General features: G+C 40.4%; 1 protein-coding gene across 2 annotated transcripts in view; it reads right to left on the reverse strand.

Moving 5' to 3' along the window:
- Positions 1–15,758, reverse strand: part of AOAH (acyloxyacyl hydrolase) — a 228,933-nt gene extending 213,175 nt beyond the window's left edge. For both annotated transcript variants that reach the window (XR_014782173.1, XM_084796996.1), the window contains exon 1: positions 15,200–15,758. Coding sequence is in view for 1 of the 2 variants with exons in the window: in XM_084796996.1 (XP_084653122.1) it covers positions 15,200–15,326 (127 nt within the window). In the remaining variant the exon portion in view is untranslated. The remainder of the gene's footprint in view (positions 1–15,199) is intronic.
- Positions 15,759–18,579: the final 2,821 nt, after the last annotated feature.

Genomic DNA, 18,579 nt, shown 5'->3' on the forward strand with positions numbered 1-18,579 from the left:
TGTGAAGAGCAGGGACTAACTCTGACATGAACTCTGGTGCCCCATGTTTGACGACCTCCCCTTGGTGGGGAGCCCTGGTGGCACTCAAAGAAAGAATAAGCAGGCTACCAAGATGCGACTTGATAGCCTATGACCATAAAGTAGGGGAGGAGATCCCCCTCCATCATAGACCTAGGGGAGGGGAATAGGGTGAGGGTGGGAGGGAGGAAGGAACCGGTGGATACAAGTGATGGGAGAACAATGAGTTGTAATCGCAATAAATTAATTAATAAAAAAGTGAGTCATAAAGACATGAAGTTGAGACACTATGAACCATAACACACACCGAGTACTTGCACAATGTGCTCACAGCCTAGAGAATAGGTGACTGAGAGAAGTTTATGCATCTATGTTTATAAAATAGCATTCTGTTAACTTCTTAGTTTGTGACATCTGTTGGTTTTGACACTGGGGCAAGCTGGGATGTTATTTCTTTTCCTTCAATTTTATGAAATTACATTTATTGGAATGATTTCCTTCTTAATATTTTATGGGACTCACTAGTAAGACCATCTCCAGCCTTTGAGATTTCCGGTGCTTGGGTGAGTATTATGCCCTAAACGCATACTCTCCCCGGAGGCGTGGGGCCGAGAAAGAAGAGTGTGACTCACGGTGAGCATTCAGCGAAAGGAGTGAGAAGAGTTAGGTGGGCAGGTGGGGAAGAGCTTCAGGCCTAAGGTAGAAAACATTTTATTGGTATTAAAAATTACTAGCGTAGCTGTCAGTATACTTAATTGCAAAGTATGTGATTCAGGACAGATTGTAAATATGGCATCAGAACTGTGAAACTAATCTTTCATGTGGGTGTAAATAAACACGAACATCAGTGACTTGTGCTTATGCACATTCACTTAAAAATACACAACCAAGCTCTCCTTTGCTGGCAGTTCTTTATCTTGGATTCTATTGAAATCAGTTCTTCTTCCATTATATATTTTATCCCAATGAAATATGTTTTAATGGTAAAAAACTTTATTGATCTCATTATTATAATTTTTACATTAAATTTTTGTAAATTTAAATAAAAAATTTAATAAATATGACTTAAATAGATGAGAATGGTGATATTTTTCATACAGAAAAAATCAGTCAGTCCTTTGATCTTCCTCTGAGTTAAATACCAAAATTCCAGAATGATCTCTCATTGAAAATTATTTGAAATGATCTATAACCTGACAAATTTATTGTCTTCTCTAGTTTTTCTGAAGGAGCTAAAAGTCATCCGACTTGAAACACTGTGTTGTTAATCAATAGAGTCTTTCACTTTTTTTGTTTTGCATAAATATATCCTTAAATTAACCAACACCTAGATTTTACTATATTTATTAATATTTTGTTTACCCCTGTTAAAACTAAAAAAAAAAAACCAATTATTTGGATATTCCCTCAATCTCTGCTCTATTTGCTCTATCTTTATCCCTGCACGTGTTGTAGGCAGGGTGAGTTTTGGGTCAAAGTCTTTGTGGGTGTTGGTGTTCCCCTCCCGCAACTAGGAGGGTGTCCTCTTCGACCCCTGTTACTATGAGTCTTTGCTAGCGTTCCCCTCATATCCTCCCAGGATCCTACCCTGACTTAGGTCTCAAGCTTGTCACAGAGATGCTCCCATAGACAGTTTCTCTTTTCTCTACATGTCTTCTGTCCCCGCACCCCTGCATTGCCCAAGACCCACCCCATGGGAGAGAGCCACCCCCTAACACTACTGAAGATACTCTACTATGCTTGCAGACAGTAGTCTAGCAGAGTTATCTTCTGAGGGGCTCCACCCAGCAGCGTTTGAAACAGATGCTGAGACTCACAGCCAAGCATTGGGCAATGCATAGGAAAAAGTGGGCAAGGGGGGCGGTGCTGGGGGGAAGGGGCCAGGTAGGGACTGGAGCAGACAAGAACCCACAAGAAGACCAACAGAACCAACTAACCAGGGCCCAGAGGGATTTGCTGAGAGTGAAGGACCATTCATGGACTGGAATTAGGCCCCCTACAAAGATGTAGCTGATGGGCAGCTCAGGCTTCATGGAGGTCATCTAGTAAGGGGAGGAAGGGCTTTCTCTGACATTGGCTCTGTCGCCAGCTTTTTGATCACTTCTCCCTGGTGGGATGGCCTTGCCAGGCTACAGCGGGAGAGAAGGCGTTCAGCCCTGGATGCAACTTGATGAGCAGGAATGGATTGGAAGTGGGGCTCCCCTGTTTTGAGGAATAGGAAAAGGGTGGGACTGGGAAGTGAGGAGGGATGGAGCTATGATCAGGATGCAGAATGAATAAACTCATTAACTTAAAAAACAGCAAATATTTATATTTTCCATTCATTTTTACCTATGACTTTAACAAGTGTTTTTCATGTGTGTGTCATTGGGGATGGTGTGTGTGTGGGGAAGATGTTAGCTTGCTCCTGATCTTGGAAGGAAATATAGTTAAATCTACAATGAACATTAGAGTTTTCATAGATGTCTTTTATCAAGTCAGTGGAGTCCATTTTCCTCTCATAATTTGTTGATCTATCTTAATGGATCTTATCAAATAATTCATATGTCTGCTGGACTGACAATGTAATTATACCCTTTACTTTGTTAATTTGGTGCATTCTATTAATCAACATTTAGACCATGAGTCAGCCAAGCATTTCTAGCAAAGATATTGTTTGGTCATAGGGCATCGCTCATTTAATTTTATAAATTGCTGGAATTTTTTTTTTGTATTTTAAGAGATTTTTAATCCATGTTCATAGCATAAGGTTCTGTTAACTTCTTTCTTGTGATGTCTGTTTGGATTCAACACTGGGGCAAAATATAACACAAGCTGGGATATATTCCTTTCTCTTATATTTTATGAAAGGAATTACATTTCATTGAAATTATTTCTTTCTTAACATTTTATGAGACTCATTAGTGAGAACAATTGGTCTTGAGATGTCATGAACTTGGCTAATATCTCCTAACTGCATGTTCTTCTGGGAGTTTGATCATATGCCTTATTTGGAAATGGGGGTATTAGTGCTGTAATTAATGGAGATAAGGTCATGCTAGAATAGAGCAGGCCCGTAGTCAATACAGCAAGCATTCTTACAAGAAGAGGCAAGCATATATACAGAGGAAACCACATGACCACAATCGCACAATTACACATCTGTAAGACAAAGAACAGGATGACACGTTGCAACCTCAGAACCCTGGAGACAAACGTAGGCAACTTTAGACCCCGACTCCAGAATTGTAGGAGAATCCATTGTGGTGGTTGTCATTTGTCTAGTTTTGTTTTGTTTTGTCTGTAGCCCAAAACCACTAATCCAACTTCTAATTATTAATTAGACACCATCCCCAAGTCAAGTTTTGACTTGATACAGGTCTAGTCAAGCCTTTTATTTCGTTCATTTTTCAGTATTCTGGTCCGGTACAATTTTCCATTGTATCTCAATTCTTGACTTTCATGACACAAAGTTGTCCATAATATCTTATTATAATCACTTTAATTTCTTTTGGTGTTATGTTTTTCTTGAAATTTATAAAATTTCATTTACTCACTTTAAATGGTAAGGTCAGCTTAAAGTCCATTGATTTTGTTCCTCTTCTCTAAGAATAGTACCTGGTTTTCATTAGTACACTTGTTTTTATTTTATTATTTTTTCTGATGTTTATATTCTTTCTTTTTACTTAGTTGGATTCTTGAAACAGAATTCAAGTTACTGATTTAAAATATTTTTTCTAAAAATTACACAATTTTCTTCAAGCATGATTTATCTGGCATCATAAGCCAACTTCTTTCATCATGTTTGAGAAATAAAATGTTATTTTGCTTTCACGTTTTCTCATTATTGAATTTTAATTTGATAGATAACTATATTATTTTAATCTTTTAAAATAAATTTATGCTTGCTTTACTGAATAACCTGTGCTTTATCACGGGAATGTCCCTAACAATACCATCAGCAATAGCCTCAAACTGTATCCCAGAAGAAATCTAATGAAGAGAGTGCAGTAAAAACTTTAAGTTATTGAGAAAAGAATATGAAAAGATATAAACCCTCTCCTACTCATGGACTGGATGGATTAATATGAAAATGGCCATCCTACCAAAACCAACCTACAGATTCAATGTAATCCTCTTCAAGACTCCAATAAAGGTCTTCACATAAATTGAAAGCATAATCTTAAATTTAATATAGAAATACAAATTTCTAGGATAACCAAAACAATCTTAAATAACAACGCACAAAACAAACAGAAGACTATAGGAGGTATCACCATTCCAGATTTCAAGTTATACTAGAGTTATAGTGATGAAACCTGCATGGCACTGGTGTAAACACAGACACACGGATCAATGGAGTAGACTGAAGGATACATGTATGTAAGCCCACAGTACTATAGCCACTTTGTCTTTGACAGAGGCCAACACTACATATCGGAGGAAAGAGAACATCCTTAACATACCATGGCAGTAAGACTGGAGACTTACATGTAGAAGAAAGAAGCTGGATACTTATCTCTCATCCCGCACAAAATTCATCTCCAAGGGCATCAAGGACCTCAACATAAGACCTGATACTATAAATCTAACAGAGAAGAAAGTAGACAATGTTTGTTTGCTCACTGACACGGGAAAGAACTTTCTGAATAGCATCCTCATAGCATAAACTTTAAGACCAACAGCTAAAAATTGGAACTTTGTGGAACTAAAAATCTTCTGCACAGCAAAGGAAACTATCATTTCATTAAGAGGCAACTTACAAAATGGGGAAAAATCTTTACCAGATAAATATGATAGAGGGTTTGTATCTAAACTATACAAAAAAAAAACAAATAAACAAGCAAACAAGGCAAAAAAAAAAAAAACCAAGAAACTAAATATCAAGAAAACAAAGAGTCCAATTTAAAACTGGGGCATAGAACTAAGCAGAGTTTTCAAATGAAGGATGGCAAACTGCTGAGAAACATTTTTGAAAATGTTCAGCATCCTTACCTCTTGAAGGAATGAGAGTTAAAACTACTTTGTGATCTTATCTTTCTCCAGTCAGAATGCTAAGATTAAAGACAAATGATGACAAAAGCTGACATGGATGCAGTGGACAGGGAACACTTATTCCTATGGGTGGAGATGCGAAGTGCTGCAGCCAATATGGCAACCAGTGTAGAGGTGTCTCAAAAGCCAGAAATGCATCTACACCAAGGTCTGTCTAAACCACTCTTGGACATTACTCAAAGGAGTCCATATTCTACTCTAGGGATTCCAGCACATCCACGTTCATTGCTGCGCCAATTCATAATAGTCAGGAAATTGAAACAGGCTAGACGTCCATCAGCTGATGAATGAACTATGAAAATGTGGTATATTTACACAATGAAATATCAGTCATCTTTTAATAAAAATGAAATTGTAGGCTTCTGAGGTAAACAAATGGAGCTGAAAACCATCATGCGTGAGGCAACCCAGGTTCAGAAAGACTACTCTTACATATATTCCCTCATGGTGGATGCTAGCTTTGAACCTTCAAATATGTGTATTTCATTTTAAATACCCATATATGTTAGGAAAATCATAACCCTGAAAGGTTGCATGGAAGGGCTTTCAAGAACGAGGATGTAAAACACACTGGCATAAAGTGTGAGAAAGGAATAGTGGAATAGAAAGGGTTAAATTTGGGTTGGGAGGAGAGCAAGGTAGAGAAGAAAATATAGGGAGGGATAAATAACACGAGAGACTTTTTAAAAAGTCATACGAGGGCTGGAGAGATGGCTCAGAGGTTAAGAGCACTGTCTGTTCCTCCAGAGGTCCTGAGTTCAATTCCCAGTAATCACATGGTAGCTCACAACCATCCATGAAGCGATTTGATGCCTCTTCTGGCCTGCAGGTGTACATGCAGGCAGAACACTGTATACATGATAAATAAATAAAAAGTCATATGAAAATGTACTACGGTTAGAAGCTTCCATATGTATGCATGTACAGGCACACATACACACACATATATATGTAAATTTAAATTTTAAGGTAAAGTTACCCTATAAATGGGCAACACTGCTGCTACTAGACACCAGAGACTAACAACTAAAAAGCCCAGTGCTGAGAATGGGCTATGTCTTTTGATAGAGTTGTTGGCCAATGAGGTTCCCTAGACCCAAACGTCACATGTTATTGCCAGTGTACTTGGCTATCCTCCAGCACCTAATGGTAAGACTGTGTTTCTGAAGTCACTGCCTAGAACATGGAGAAATCAAGCTGTTATAAGCTGGTAAGTTTCATCCCTACTGGGAGACAAGGGACGAGGTAGGACAGAGAGACCAGGGGGAGAAGAGGGAGGGGCCTAGGATCGGGATGTAAAGTGAATATACAAATTAAAAATATATTTCAAAACAAAACAAAATTGACTGTACACGGGAGCTTTGACCCAGAATAAACATACCTTTCTTAAGTTACATTTACCAGGTATTTTTATAACAAAAACGAGAAAGGTAGTTAATATAATTATCTGTCTAGTTAAGTATTTCTTAACTAGTATTTTATTAAAAAAAATATATGGTCATGCTTAAAACTTAACAATAGGCCCAAAGCTTTCTGAAGGCATTGCACTTAAAATCTATAGGAAGTTATAAAACTACTTAGCCTTCTGATTTGCATTGTCATCTTCAAACTATTAAAACTCCAAGTTCTCTAAAAATATTTTTCAGGGATCCATATGGGGTATTTTACATCAGTAGGTTTTAAAAATATTTTTATTGGAAATGTTTACACAATACATTCTGATTTATTTTTAGGACAGGGTTTCATTCCAGGATGGGCTGGAAGTTTTTCTGTAGGCTGAGCTGGCCAGCACCTCACAGCTACCCATCTCCCTCTGCCTCCTGAGAGCTGGGGTTAAAGCGATTCACCATCATGGCCAGTTTAGGGAGTCAGGCAGAATTTTACATTTTTTTTACTTTTATCACATTTTTTCACTGAATCTATTTTTAAGTTAATTTGTTTCTATAGGCACATGTTAATCATATCAAAAGATTAAATAAATATTATAGCTAATTGTTGAATTTCAGTCCCTGTATTATGTATAAAGCACTAATAAGAACATAAAAATATCTTAAAGTAATTCACATTTTTCATTTATAAACTTATAATAAATGTACAAACTTAAAGGCCCATTATTACCAGGAGCAGAGATGAACTTCTTAATAATAGGTCACCATCTATTTTTATATAAAAATCTAGAATGCTTAAGCATAACTAAAAAGCTAAGCATGGAACTGTATAAAACTTTGCTTTAATCATACTTTCTTCTGAACAGAACAATTGTCACTTAATACAACAGTACAAATCAGAATAGATATGAATCAGATCAGATGTAAAATAAAGGAAAGCAAAGGGCCAGGGCAGAAACAACAAAAGAAGTCCGAAGGAGGAGGTTGCACGCAGTGACCTGCAATATTAGTGAGATCACTGAGCATGGGCTTCAGTGATCCCAAAAGTACCAGAGCAAAATCAAACTTCCAAAAGGACTTTGTGTGCCTTGGATACAATTTATTAAAACACAAGACTTGGGTTTTTAACCAATAAATTATTTTTAAGTGCACATTATTAAAAACAAGGAGTATATAGCTATGTTTTAATTTAGTTAGAGTTCATTCTTCCAGAAACCCGATTGTTCATTTCTGCCAAGCCATAGAGTCCCTGTAAGTTAAATGATGATTATAAGAGAAATAGGACAATGATCTTGGAACTTAAAAAAAAAGAAATTATTCAGGAACTAATGATAACTTTTAAAGTTAAAAATGGGACTGGAAGATGACTAGGTTGGTAAAGTGCTCTCTGGGTAAGCATGCTGGCCTGAGGTTGATTCCTAGAACCCATATTACAGATAAACAAATAGCCTGTCCTGGACCTGCCTACTTTGCTGTTATGAAGTAGAGTACTCTGAGAGATTAGCAAGCTCTTTTGATTTGTCCAGATTCTTATATACTCACTTTTGTCTAGTTCTACCTTTTAAGATGTAAGAAATGTTTGAACCTTGTGACAAAATTGCATAATCTTGTTTATAGTTCTGTAACTGTTTGTTTCTTATATTTAAAGCTCTTTTTTTTTACAGTCACATACATAGGAACAATACAATGTGCAAGAGTAATATATAACAACTTACCTCTTGTTACTATAATGGTTCCCATATCATTATAAAACACAACTCTTTGTTTTTATTCTACTCCATAGTTTAAAGCACCTGCATCTCACTGGAGGAAGCCTTGAAGTTCCTCTTTCTTTGTCAGATCTTTTTCCTCCTTTTATTTTCAACGTAGGTAAGCCTTTAGATGTAGGTATGCTTTTAGTATACAGAACGTAGTTGGATTTTACTTTAGAAAGAGCAACCTCACTCTGATTATCTTGGCTTTTGAGTGGCGTGTGTGGTCCCCGCAGAGAATGTTCCTGGTCTTTCTGTTTGCCTGTGATACTCACTTGCGCTCTTGTTTGCTCTTCTGTCTTTGCTGCTTTCCCACTGCTTTGTGCTTGAAACAAGTGTCTTTAGTATTATTTTTATCTCTTGTAACTTTTTATTGGTGTTTTACTTGAATATTTTGCCTTCCCTGAGATCCCTGAATTATAATGTGCAGCTTCAATCTATCAAAATTAATATGAGACTAGCAGCAATTTTCATAAGCTTACAACTTTGTTCCGACACTGGTCCATTTCCTCCCCTCTCCTTTGGGCTAGTGCTCTCATGTTGTAGACCAAATCATGCAGTACTTTAATTACTGTTTTACATTTTGCATTGCACATACTCAGAAGTGTATTTGTGTGTATAACTGCATCTCCTTTCATATGTACCATGGTCCATGCTTTCCACCTCTTCCTATAACTCTAAGTTATGACCTAGTATGCTTTCTTTCTAAAAGATTTCTCTCCTAGTCCTTTTAATTTTTAATACATATCTGTATATATTATATATGTGTATATGAGTATATGGGGCATGAGCATTTTCATATATGTAGAAAATGTGCATACAAAGTTGAATATGTACATGTATGTATCCATGTGTGCACGCACACATGCAGGGGCCAGAGGTTGACCTTGGGTAGCTACTTTGACGGTGCTCCCCATTTCATGTTGAAGTAGGGCCTCTCTTATAAACCTAGAGTTCAAGGATTTCGTTAGAGTAGGTAATTGATTTGCTCTGGGGATCTGAGGCAGGCCACCACACTTGCCCAATATCTACGCAGGTACTAGAGATGAATTATGGTCTGGGCATGTGTGTGTCAAGAGCTTTACTCACTGAGCCATCTCTTCAGCCGTTATAGCTCTTCTTCCTAGCTTTTTAGAATGACTTATTTTTATTTTTACCTGTTTTGCCTGCATGTGTGTATGTACAGTACATGTGTGCCTGGTGTCTGTACGTTGTGAGCCACCATCTGGGTGCTGAGAATTGAACTTGGGCCCTCTGCAAGAGCAGTAAGTGTTCTTAACCACTGAGTCATCTTTCCAGGTCCCTTTTAGTACTTCTTAGATGACAAATTTACTAGCAGTGCTTCTCAGTTTTATTCAGCAGGAAATTCATTTATATTTTATGTTCATCTTAAGTTATAGTTTAATATGGCATGGAATTCTGAGTTAATAGCTTTTTGTCCTCTCTCAGCACCTTATGTCGTTCACCACAGCTCAGAAATGAGGCAAGACACCAGCTGTACTGCATTTGTGTAGAGAATATGTCATGCTTCTGTTGCTGTGTTCAAAGGATTTACCTTATATTTGGTTTCAGAAGACTGGCTACGAGGTGTCAGGGAAGAATGAGGTGTATTCATTCTTCTTGAAGTTTGTGAAGAGTGTTGGGTTAGTAGGCTAACATTCTCCTCCATTTTTGAGTCAGTGTTGGCTTTTATCCTTTTTTTCAGGTAGCTTTACGAACTTCTTCTTTTTTTCCTCTCCTCTTAGTATACCCATTTCACAGATGTTGAGATATTGGACATTGTAACACATGTTCCTGAGGCTTGGATTATTTTCCTTCAAGTCCAGTTTTCCTCTAGCATTGTTTTGAATAATTTCCACTGATCTGTGTTCAAATTCATGGCTTTTTTCCTCCTGTGAACTCAAATCTGCCCAGCCTATCTAGTGATAATAACTGTTATTGGTTTTTCAAGTCTAGACTTCTCATTTGGCCCTTTATTATCGCCTTATATGTCTGTCCAAAGTCTATTTGCTAAACATTGGCAAAATACGTTCAATTTAGTTCTTTCCTATGGTTTTCTGTGAGTAGTTTGCAGTCCTTGCTAAAGCTGGTCCAAGATAAGGTAATTAGCCTCTGGACCTGAAACCTTCCAATCTCTCCACAGTGCTGAACTTCTAATCAATCCGTGGCTGCATTCACAGCCTCTTTCTTTGAGTTTTGCTCGTACCCTGAGAGTTGTAAAACAGTAAGCTTTTCTCAGTAAAAGGCTATGGCATTGGAGCAATGTGTTTTTCTTTCCACATTTGCACCGTGAAGTTAATGAGTAAAAGCTTAAACATAAAACTCTCAGTCTTAGCAAGGGTTGCATTGTTGCAACAGACACCATGACCAAAAAGCAAGTTGGGGAGAGAAGTGTTTATTCGGCTTACAACTTTCATAATGCTGTACATTACAGAAGGAAGTCAGGATAGGAATTCAATCAGGGCAGGAACCCAGAGGCAGAGGCTGATGCAGAAGCCATGGAGGGGTGCTGCTTCCTGGTTTGCTCCACATAGATTGCACAGTCTAATTTCTTATAGAACCCAGGACTACCAGCCCAAGGACAGCACCACCCACAGTGGGCTGGCCTCTCTGCTACTGATCACTAATTGAGAAAATGCCTTACAGCTGGATTTCATGGAGGCATTTCCTCAACTGAGATTCTTTCCTCTCTGCTGGCTGTAGCTTGTGTCAAGTTGACATGCAAAACCAGCCAGTAGAGTCTACGAAACTGAAAAAAAAACAAACCATAAAATACACACAAAAATCTCACCAGACAGAATTTTCTCCATACTGTACTGATCTCTGTTACATGTGCCAGGCTATTCATGACTATTTTGAAAATGAATTTGGGCGTAAGTCAGGGATGCTCTTATAGGATATGAACACAGGCTTCCATTTGGTGGCCTTTCCTTTTCTTTTCGAGCATTTCAATGTCTGTTAGGTAGAATTATAAGGCCTTTGGTCCTGATGTGGTCTTCTGGTGTGTGTGGGGTGGGGGGGGGGCAGTTACATTTGATGTTACAATAACAAAAGAATTGTGTATGTAATTGGGATGTTAACCAATTTACTTTGACTTACTATTTTTTCCTGAGTGGGCCTGAAATACTAATCAGCAAATCCTCTGAACTGCAGAGCTTTCTCTAGGTGGTGCTGCACAGAAGAGAAACACTATGCTGCTGACTTCTTTTGCTGAACAACAGCTCATAGTAAGCAAAGGGCCCCTGATCCTGCAAATGGAAGGCGCTGAATACTGTCAACAACCAGTGAAAGTTAGGACCTGGGTCCTAAGTGAGAGATCACTTCTGCAGTGGTTTGAATTAGAATGCTCCAGAAAATTCATAAGTTTGGATGTTTGGTAGCAAAGATTAGGAGGTGTTGTGGCCTTTTTTAAGGGAAGTGTGTCCCAAGGGGTGGGCTTTAAAGTTAGAAAAGCCTATACCACAACCAGTAGCCCTTTCTTTCTGCCTCTGCTTGCAGATCAGAATGTAAGCTCTGTCTACCTCTCCAGGGACATGCCTTCCTGCCTGCTGCCATGTTCACTGCCTTGAAAGCCCTGACTCACCCTGTGAAAGTATAAGGAGGTCTCTTAGTAGGGATTACTTGCCCCATCACCGTATGCTACTTAGGGATTCGGTGTCTGGGGAGTAAGAAAAAGGAATACACATGCAGAAAATAGAGTGATATTCTAACAACAGCAGCAATTGGATATGACCCCAGAAGCACAAGAAATAAAAGTCATAGAGGCTCATCAAATAAAAAAGAATTTGTTGTAGAGGGGACACAGTTATGAAAGTGAAGAAAAACTCACAGAATAAGAAAAAAATTAGCCAGACATAGATTTGACAGGGGATCTGTATCTAGGGAACACACACACACACACACACACACACACACACACACACACACACACACACTATAAACTCAAAAAGAAAAAGAAAACTGTGTTGAAAATCATGAAATTTGGGGGTGAATGGATGGAAGTAGAACATATTATTCTGACTGGAATACCCCAGACTCAGAAAAACAAACATTGAAGGTTCTTATTTGTGATTTTTAGCTCCAAATCTATAGATGCAAACATGAAAACTCAAGTAGCCACTGGAACTAGGAAAGTAAAAAGGAATGAAGAAAGAGGAAGCTGTACAGTGGGGAACATCAGGCCATAGGTGACAGGAAGGGGGAAACGGGGAAGTCGGGGGAGGGGACTTTAACTGGGGAGAGAGAATGGAGGGCCGTACAGAAGGAGAGGGAAGAAGGACAGATAACTACATTAAGGATCCTGGGGAAAAAAAGACACCAGGAATCATAATTTATATTTACAAAATCACATATGTTACACACATATTTTATATGTATAGTACATATATTCATTGAAGAGCTGGGGAGTTGCAAACTATGGCTGCAGAACAGGATCAGCGTCTAGCTTTTTCTCTAAATTTGGTGATAACCTCTCTAAAGACAGATACTTATAAGATCACTAACACAAATGAAATCACGTGCTGGTGAGGATGTGCTGCAAGGGGGGCGCCAACTTCTACAGTCACTATAGAAGTCAATGCGGCACTTCCTCAGAAAATTGGTAATCAATCCACCTCAAGATCCACCTAGACCACTCTTGGGCATACACTCAAAGGATGCTCCATCCTACCACGAGGGCAAGTGCTCAACTATGTTCATAAAGTCTTTATGAATAATAGCCAGAAACTGGAAACAACCTAGATGCCCCTTAGCTGTATAAGGAAAAGGTGGTATATTTACACAATGGAGTATTATTCAGTGGTTTTAAAAACAATGACATCAAGAAATTTGCAGGCAGATAGATGGAACTAGGAAAAAAAATCATCTGGAGTGAGGTAATGTAGACCCAGAAAGACAAATATGGTATTATTCACTTATAATTGGATATTACCTGTTAAATAAATGGTATTCAGGCTACATTCCACAGACCCAGAGGGGCCAGGTAAAGACGAAGGATCTAGCAGGGATACATGGACACTCCCCGCCCCCCATGGAAAAGGAAATAGAATGGGCTTTTGAAGTGGGCTGAGAGTGAGCGGGGAGGGAGAAGCTATCTTAGTATCGGACCCATCAACCCACCATTTTCAGATCACCTATCAACCTAGTTAATCCTGCATAGAACCGGAAATTACCATCGAGGCTCTGCCCACATTCCTTACCTAGAAAATCATGCTACAACAAAACGGTTGTAATTTTCATTTGCTCTGCACCAGTAGATACGCAGAGCAAATCTCTGGGATTCTCTTAATACCTCTTTCAACTCCCCCTAGCCTTGCTGGGGACCTGGTGGGGGAAGAAAACAGGAAGCTTGGGTCCATTCTACTGGTGTGAAGCCCGGGGGAGCTTGTGGTAGACAGTTGGACTAAACCCAGGAAGCTCTTTTGTAGCCTCCCTGGAACTGACTCTCGGGAGCTTTTCCCTGACAGATTTACGGGTTTGCTGTGAGAAAATGGAATGACAGTAAATTGTGATTTTAGGCAACTAAACACCAAGTAAAGCTGGCGCCTCACCCTCCTAGACCTGGTCACAAAGGAAACAATGAATCTAGTTCTTTGGGTTTTATTTTTGAAAAGGAGTCTTTGGGTCCAGAGATGTGTTCCCTGGTGGTCATACTTAATAAGATTGTGGCTTTGGCAAAGCATGCCTGACTAATCCAGACTTTCATACTGACCTCCACACAGAATTCCTACATGTCAGACCATGTTCCCAGGTAATGCGTGTGTAGTATAGGCCTAGCGTTATTTTTGGGCAGGACTCCATATTGACATCTGTTTACTGATAATTGTTTCTTAGTTCCAAGTCTATGTGGTTCCACTGCCCATGCCATTTCAGCTTCCTCTTCTGATACACGCTCCATGCATACTATGAATATGGAAGGTGTCTAGCTAGGGTTACTGCTGCTGTGATGAAACACCATGACCAAAGCAACTCGAGGTGGAAAGGGTTTAATTCACTCCATATTCCATTTCACCCCTATTCCAGGTAACAGTACATCACCGAGGGAAGTCATGGCAGGATTTCAAACAAGGCAGGAACCTGGAGGCAGGAACTGATGCAGAGGTCATGGAGGGTGCTGCTTACTGACTTGCTCCTCATGGCTTGCTCAGCCCAGCACCTGACCACAATGAACCGGTTTCTCCTCCATCCATCCCTAATTAAGAAAATGTCCTACAGGCTTTCCAAGTTCATGGAGGCATTTTTCTTAATTGAGGTTCTCTCCTCTCAGACGATCTCAGTGTGTGTCAAGTTGACATAAAACTGGCCAGCATAGAAGGTCTCATTTTATTCCCTACTGTCCTCAGAAGACAAAGCAAATACAAAGAGAACATGCAAATAAAATGTTCCTATGAAGGAGGAGTCACAAAACTGTATGTCAGCTGGTGGTCGGAGTTTCTGCTTGGCCACCATCGCTAAATTCCCTAAAGAATGAAGGTAGTTGAGGGGCTGAACCCGCACTGTGTACAGATGTCACAGACATGCATGAATAATCTTAGTTCTCAGTTTCCCAGTGAAGTGTTAGCCCTGCCTACTAAGAGGAATACAAAGGTAAGGAGAGGGCTAGGTAAGAGCCAGTACTGGGTCAGGGAAAGGAGGAAGAAGAGGAGGAGGAGGAAGAAGAGGAGGAAGAAGAGGAGGAGGAGGAGGAGGAGGAGGAGGAGGAGGAGGGCAGCAATTCAAGCCAGATGTTTGAAGTCAGCACCATGAAGAGAAGTGAGAATTTCAGACTATTAGGGGAGCTGACTCAGAAGAAAACCTTTCCCTATCACAGAAGAGGGCTCTTTGTTTGCTTTTGAGGTAGGGTCTCAGTATGTAGGCAAGGCCATCTTCCACCTGGAACATGTCCCCTTATCCACCAGGAGTACAAACAAGTCCATGCCACCACATCTAACACTGAGACTGAGGAATCATTGTGCAAGCAAAGTGTCAGACCCCATTGTTATGAACAGATATAAAAAAAAAGGTACGTACCTACACAGCTGTGGGCATTGGAGTAGCTGGCACCTGGCTGGTCCTCATAGGGCACAGAGGCCAGTGAGTGAGACAGCAGGAGGAGAAACAGAAGGGTGGCCTGGAGGACTTTCCAGGGGGCCGTCATCCTGAGCTGTGTGCCAGGGGCCACGAACTTGGTCCACACAATCACTCTACTTCTCAACCCTCTTTGGCCCCTCTGCAGTTATCACACCCCAATGCACACTGCCATAAACAGACTTTGCAGCAAGTGTGATGCAAGTGCATGTGAACACACACACACAGAGAGAGAGAGAGAGAGAGAGAGAGAGAGAGAGAGAGAGAGAGGGAGGGAGGGAGAGAGAGGAGGGAGGCTCAGATGTCCAGGTCTGAGAAGAGCTGGAAAAGTCTTTGGTGGGCAGTCCCTCTAAGCAAAGCCTTCAGGAAAAAGAAATACCCGAGTTGCACAGTGACAGCAACGGCACTTCCGGCATCTGGCTGGAGTCAGTGACCATAAACCGCGTGAACCTTGAGGTTTGCCCGAAGCTTGCTGTTGAGTTGGAAGAGAGAGGCCCTTCCCCTTTCATTCTTGTAAAACAAAATAAAATGAAAACTAAAACCAGACATCACATCACCTGCACACAGCCCTTCAGCAATCTGATCAGCAGATGCGCATTGTGAAGAAGTTATGGTTAACGAATAACTGTGGTCATAAGATATAACCAGAATTATATTTAAATGTACTCAGCTTTAAACGGCTGTATATTCAAGAATGGACTTCTTGCTTTTTCAGGGAACCTTCTGGTCAGTGGTAACTTTCCACTGGCAAGGAGAAACTACTCCTTGTGGGGCCCAGCTCTCCTAAAACCCTTTATTTGGTATGCAGAAAACAATGAGCTGTCAGCAGGGCTAGCTCTTAAATCTAATAAGAAAAAAGACGTGAGAGCTAGCTACTTCGTATTTACTTGCCTGGGCAGGTGGCATTGTTTTCCCTCAGATTTTAAGGATGTGTTTGTTTTCCACCTGTGGGGGATTTTTTTCACTTTTAAGAGACTGATTTTTCTGCTTTGAAAATGAGGATTCGGCACTGTTTTTTTTGGAGAAAGCAAAATAAAAGATATGTAGTCTGAATGCTATGGTATTAAAAAAAATAGGATACAGCAAAGTTGTATGCAACACTCAGACAAGCTCAGAGGCTAAAGTGCCTCCATCTAGATAAGGATGAAAGGTTATGTGACTATTTCTTCTTGCTTTGGCTCTGAGGAAAAAAAAAACTTATTACTGACTTAGAGCTACATAAATTAAATTGGTTAGCAATTTTTGTTTAATAGAATAGCTATAGCTTTTTTTTTTTTTACAATTTCACACATGTATTCAATGCACCATGACCATATCGAGCCTCAATCCTCCACCACACACACACACACACACACACACACACTCACACACACACACACACATACACACACACACACTCACATACACACACACACTCAGACACACACACACACATACACACACACACACACACTCACACACACACACATACACACACACACACATACACACACACACACACACTCACACACATACACACACATACACACACACACACACACACACTGGCCACCTCCTACCATGTCCTCTTCTTACCTTCCTGTCCTCTCCTGAAGCCAACTAGCACTGCCTGTTGAATGCTGATTTGACCTTGTGTGCAGGTGTTTTGTTTGGCCAAGGTGCAGTTGCTTTGACCTCGTGGGCAAGGGAAGTGTTAGATAGAATGGCAAAGTGAATGAACAATAAAGGGCAATGCTTGGCTTTCACATCTACCATCATGTGAGGAATGTATCAGGCGAGTGAGCCAACTTCCACCCTCCAGTTTCCTCAGTTACCTTGGGTAATGGTAATGGCAGAATTGCCTCATAGGGTTTCTGCAAGGATCCATGTGTGGTTGACCCCAAAGTACCATGCCAGGCCAGAAGTAAATTTGTAGTAAATTAAAGCTTTGGCTGTGTGCCAGGTAAAGATACAACCATATCTGTAGCCCAGGCCAAGCTTAGAGAGAATTCCAAGGCCCGTGATAGTTACAGGGCAACATGTAATGTCTGGGGAAACGTCAAAACCACAAAAAGGCAGAATTTACTGAATATTTATCCAGGGCCAGTCCATTCTCTTCAAGAGTACAAAATCAGGCCTGTCTGGTGCAGAGACTGAAGACATGTTGCAGAAAAGCTTTTAGAATAGCCTCAAGGCCTCAATGCGCAGCTGCATGCAGGCACGGACAACCTCAGGGTCAGGGGCTTTGTGAGTTATATATGCTTCATCACCCACGTGTGATCCAGTCAGCTCCACCCACAACCATCCCAGATTTGAACACGTCTGATGGGCTCAGGCTTGAAGCTGGCAAATAACTGACCCTGACTTATCTCTTCAGCTGTGAGCAAGGCCCTTACCCTCTCAGTGGGTGGCATGCTTTTGCTAAAAAAAGGAGTTAAGATGATTTTCTTCAGAGAGGTATGGCCGAGTAGTATCTGCTATACAGCAGGCATCCTATACATGAGAGTGCTTTTCCCATGTGACAGCTGGGTTCTTAGTGGGCAATGCCAAAGGAACACAGAAATGGGTAAGTGATGTTACCAAGCGACACTAGAAGCAACATATACACGCACACACCATCACTAACAAAACCTCAGAGGTCCTCCTCACAAAAGTGACGGCTCTCAGAGTGGTGGCACCATCTCCTATGAGGATTTGGGATCCTGAAAGGCAAATCAGTGGTTCAGGCTTGTGCGGTATGAATCCTCTTTCTGATTACATCTGACCTTCATTGGCCTCTGCCTCTCATTCATAGCAAGGTCTTCATCAGGTAAAGAAATATAAAAAGATGGAGGTAAAGAAAAACGGGATAGAAGCTGGCGTTGCTATTAGGCTCTCCTGGCCTTGGCCTTGGCCTTCTTTCTCTGTGCCCAAGGTCATATTGCCCTCTCCTTGGTCTGGCTCCAGACTTGGCCATGCTGCCTGGCTAGACTGAAAACTTTCTCCCCTAGCATGAGCCCCATTCTGTACCCCGTCTGCTCTGCTCAGGAACTAGTAAATAATCTTGACAAGGAAGAGTGTGGATAACTATGCACCCCAAGACAATCTGTTTATTAACTATAAAAATTTATGCATTCATATTTTATGTATATGAGCGTGTGCTTGCACATATGTCTGTGCACCACATGTAGGCCAGAAGAGGGCGTCGGATCCCCTGGAGTCTCAGATGGCTGTTATCTACCAGGTGTGGATGCTGGGAACCAAACCTTGGCGTGCTAGAGCAGCAAATGCTCTTACAGAGTCATCTTTCCAGCCCTTTATTTAACTATAAAATGCTGTTTATCATGCAGCTATTATAGTAAATT

The sequence above is a fragment of the Acomys minous genome (assembly GCF_964271855.1).
Source record: "Acomys minous genome assembly, chromosome: 9".
NCBI classification, from domain to species: domain Eukaryota; kingdom Metazoa; phylum Chordata; class Mammalia; order Rodentia; family Muridae; genus Acomys; species Acomys minous.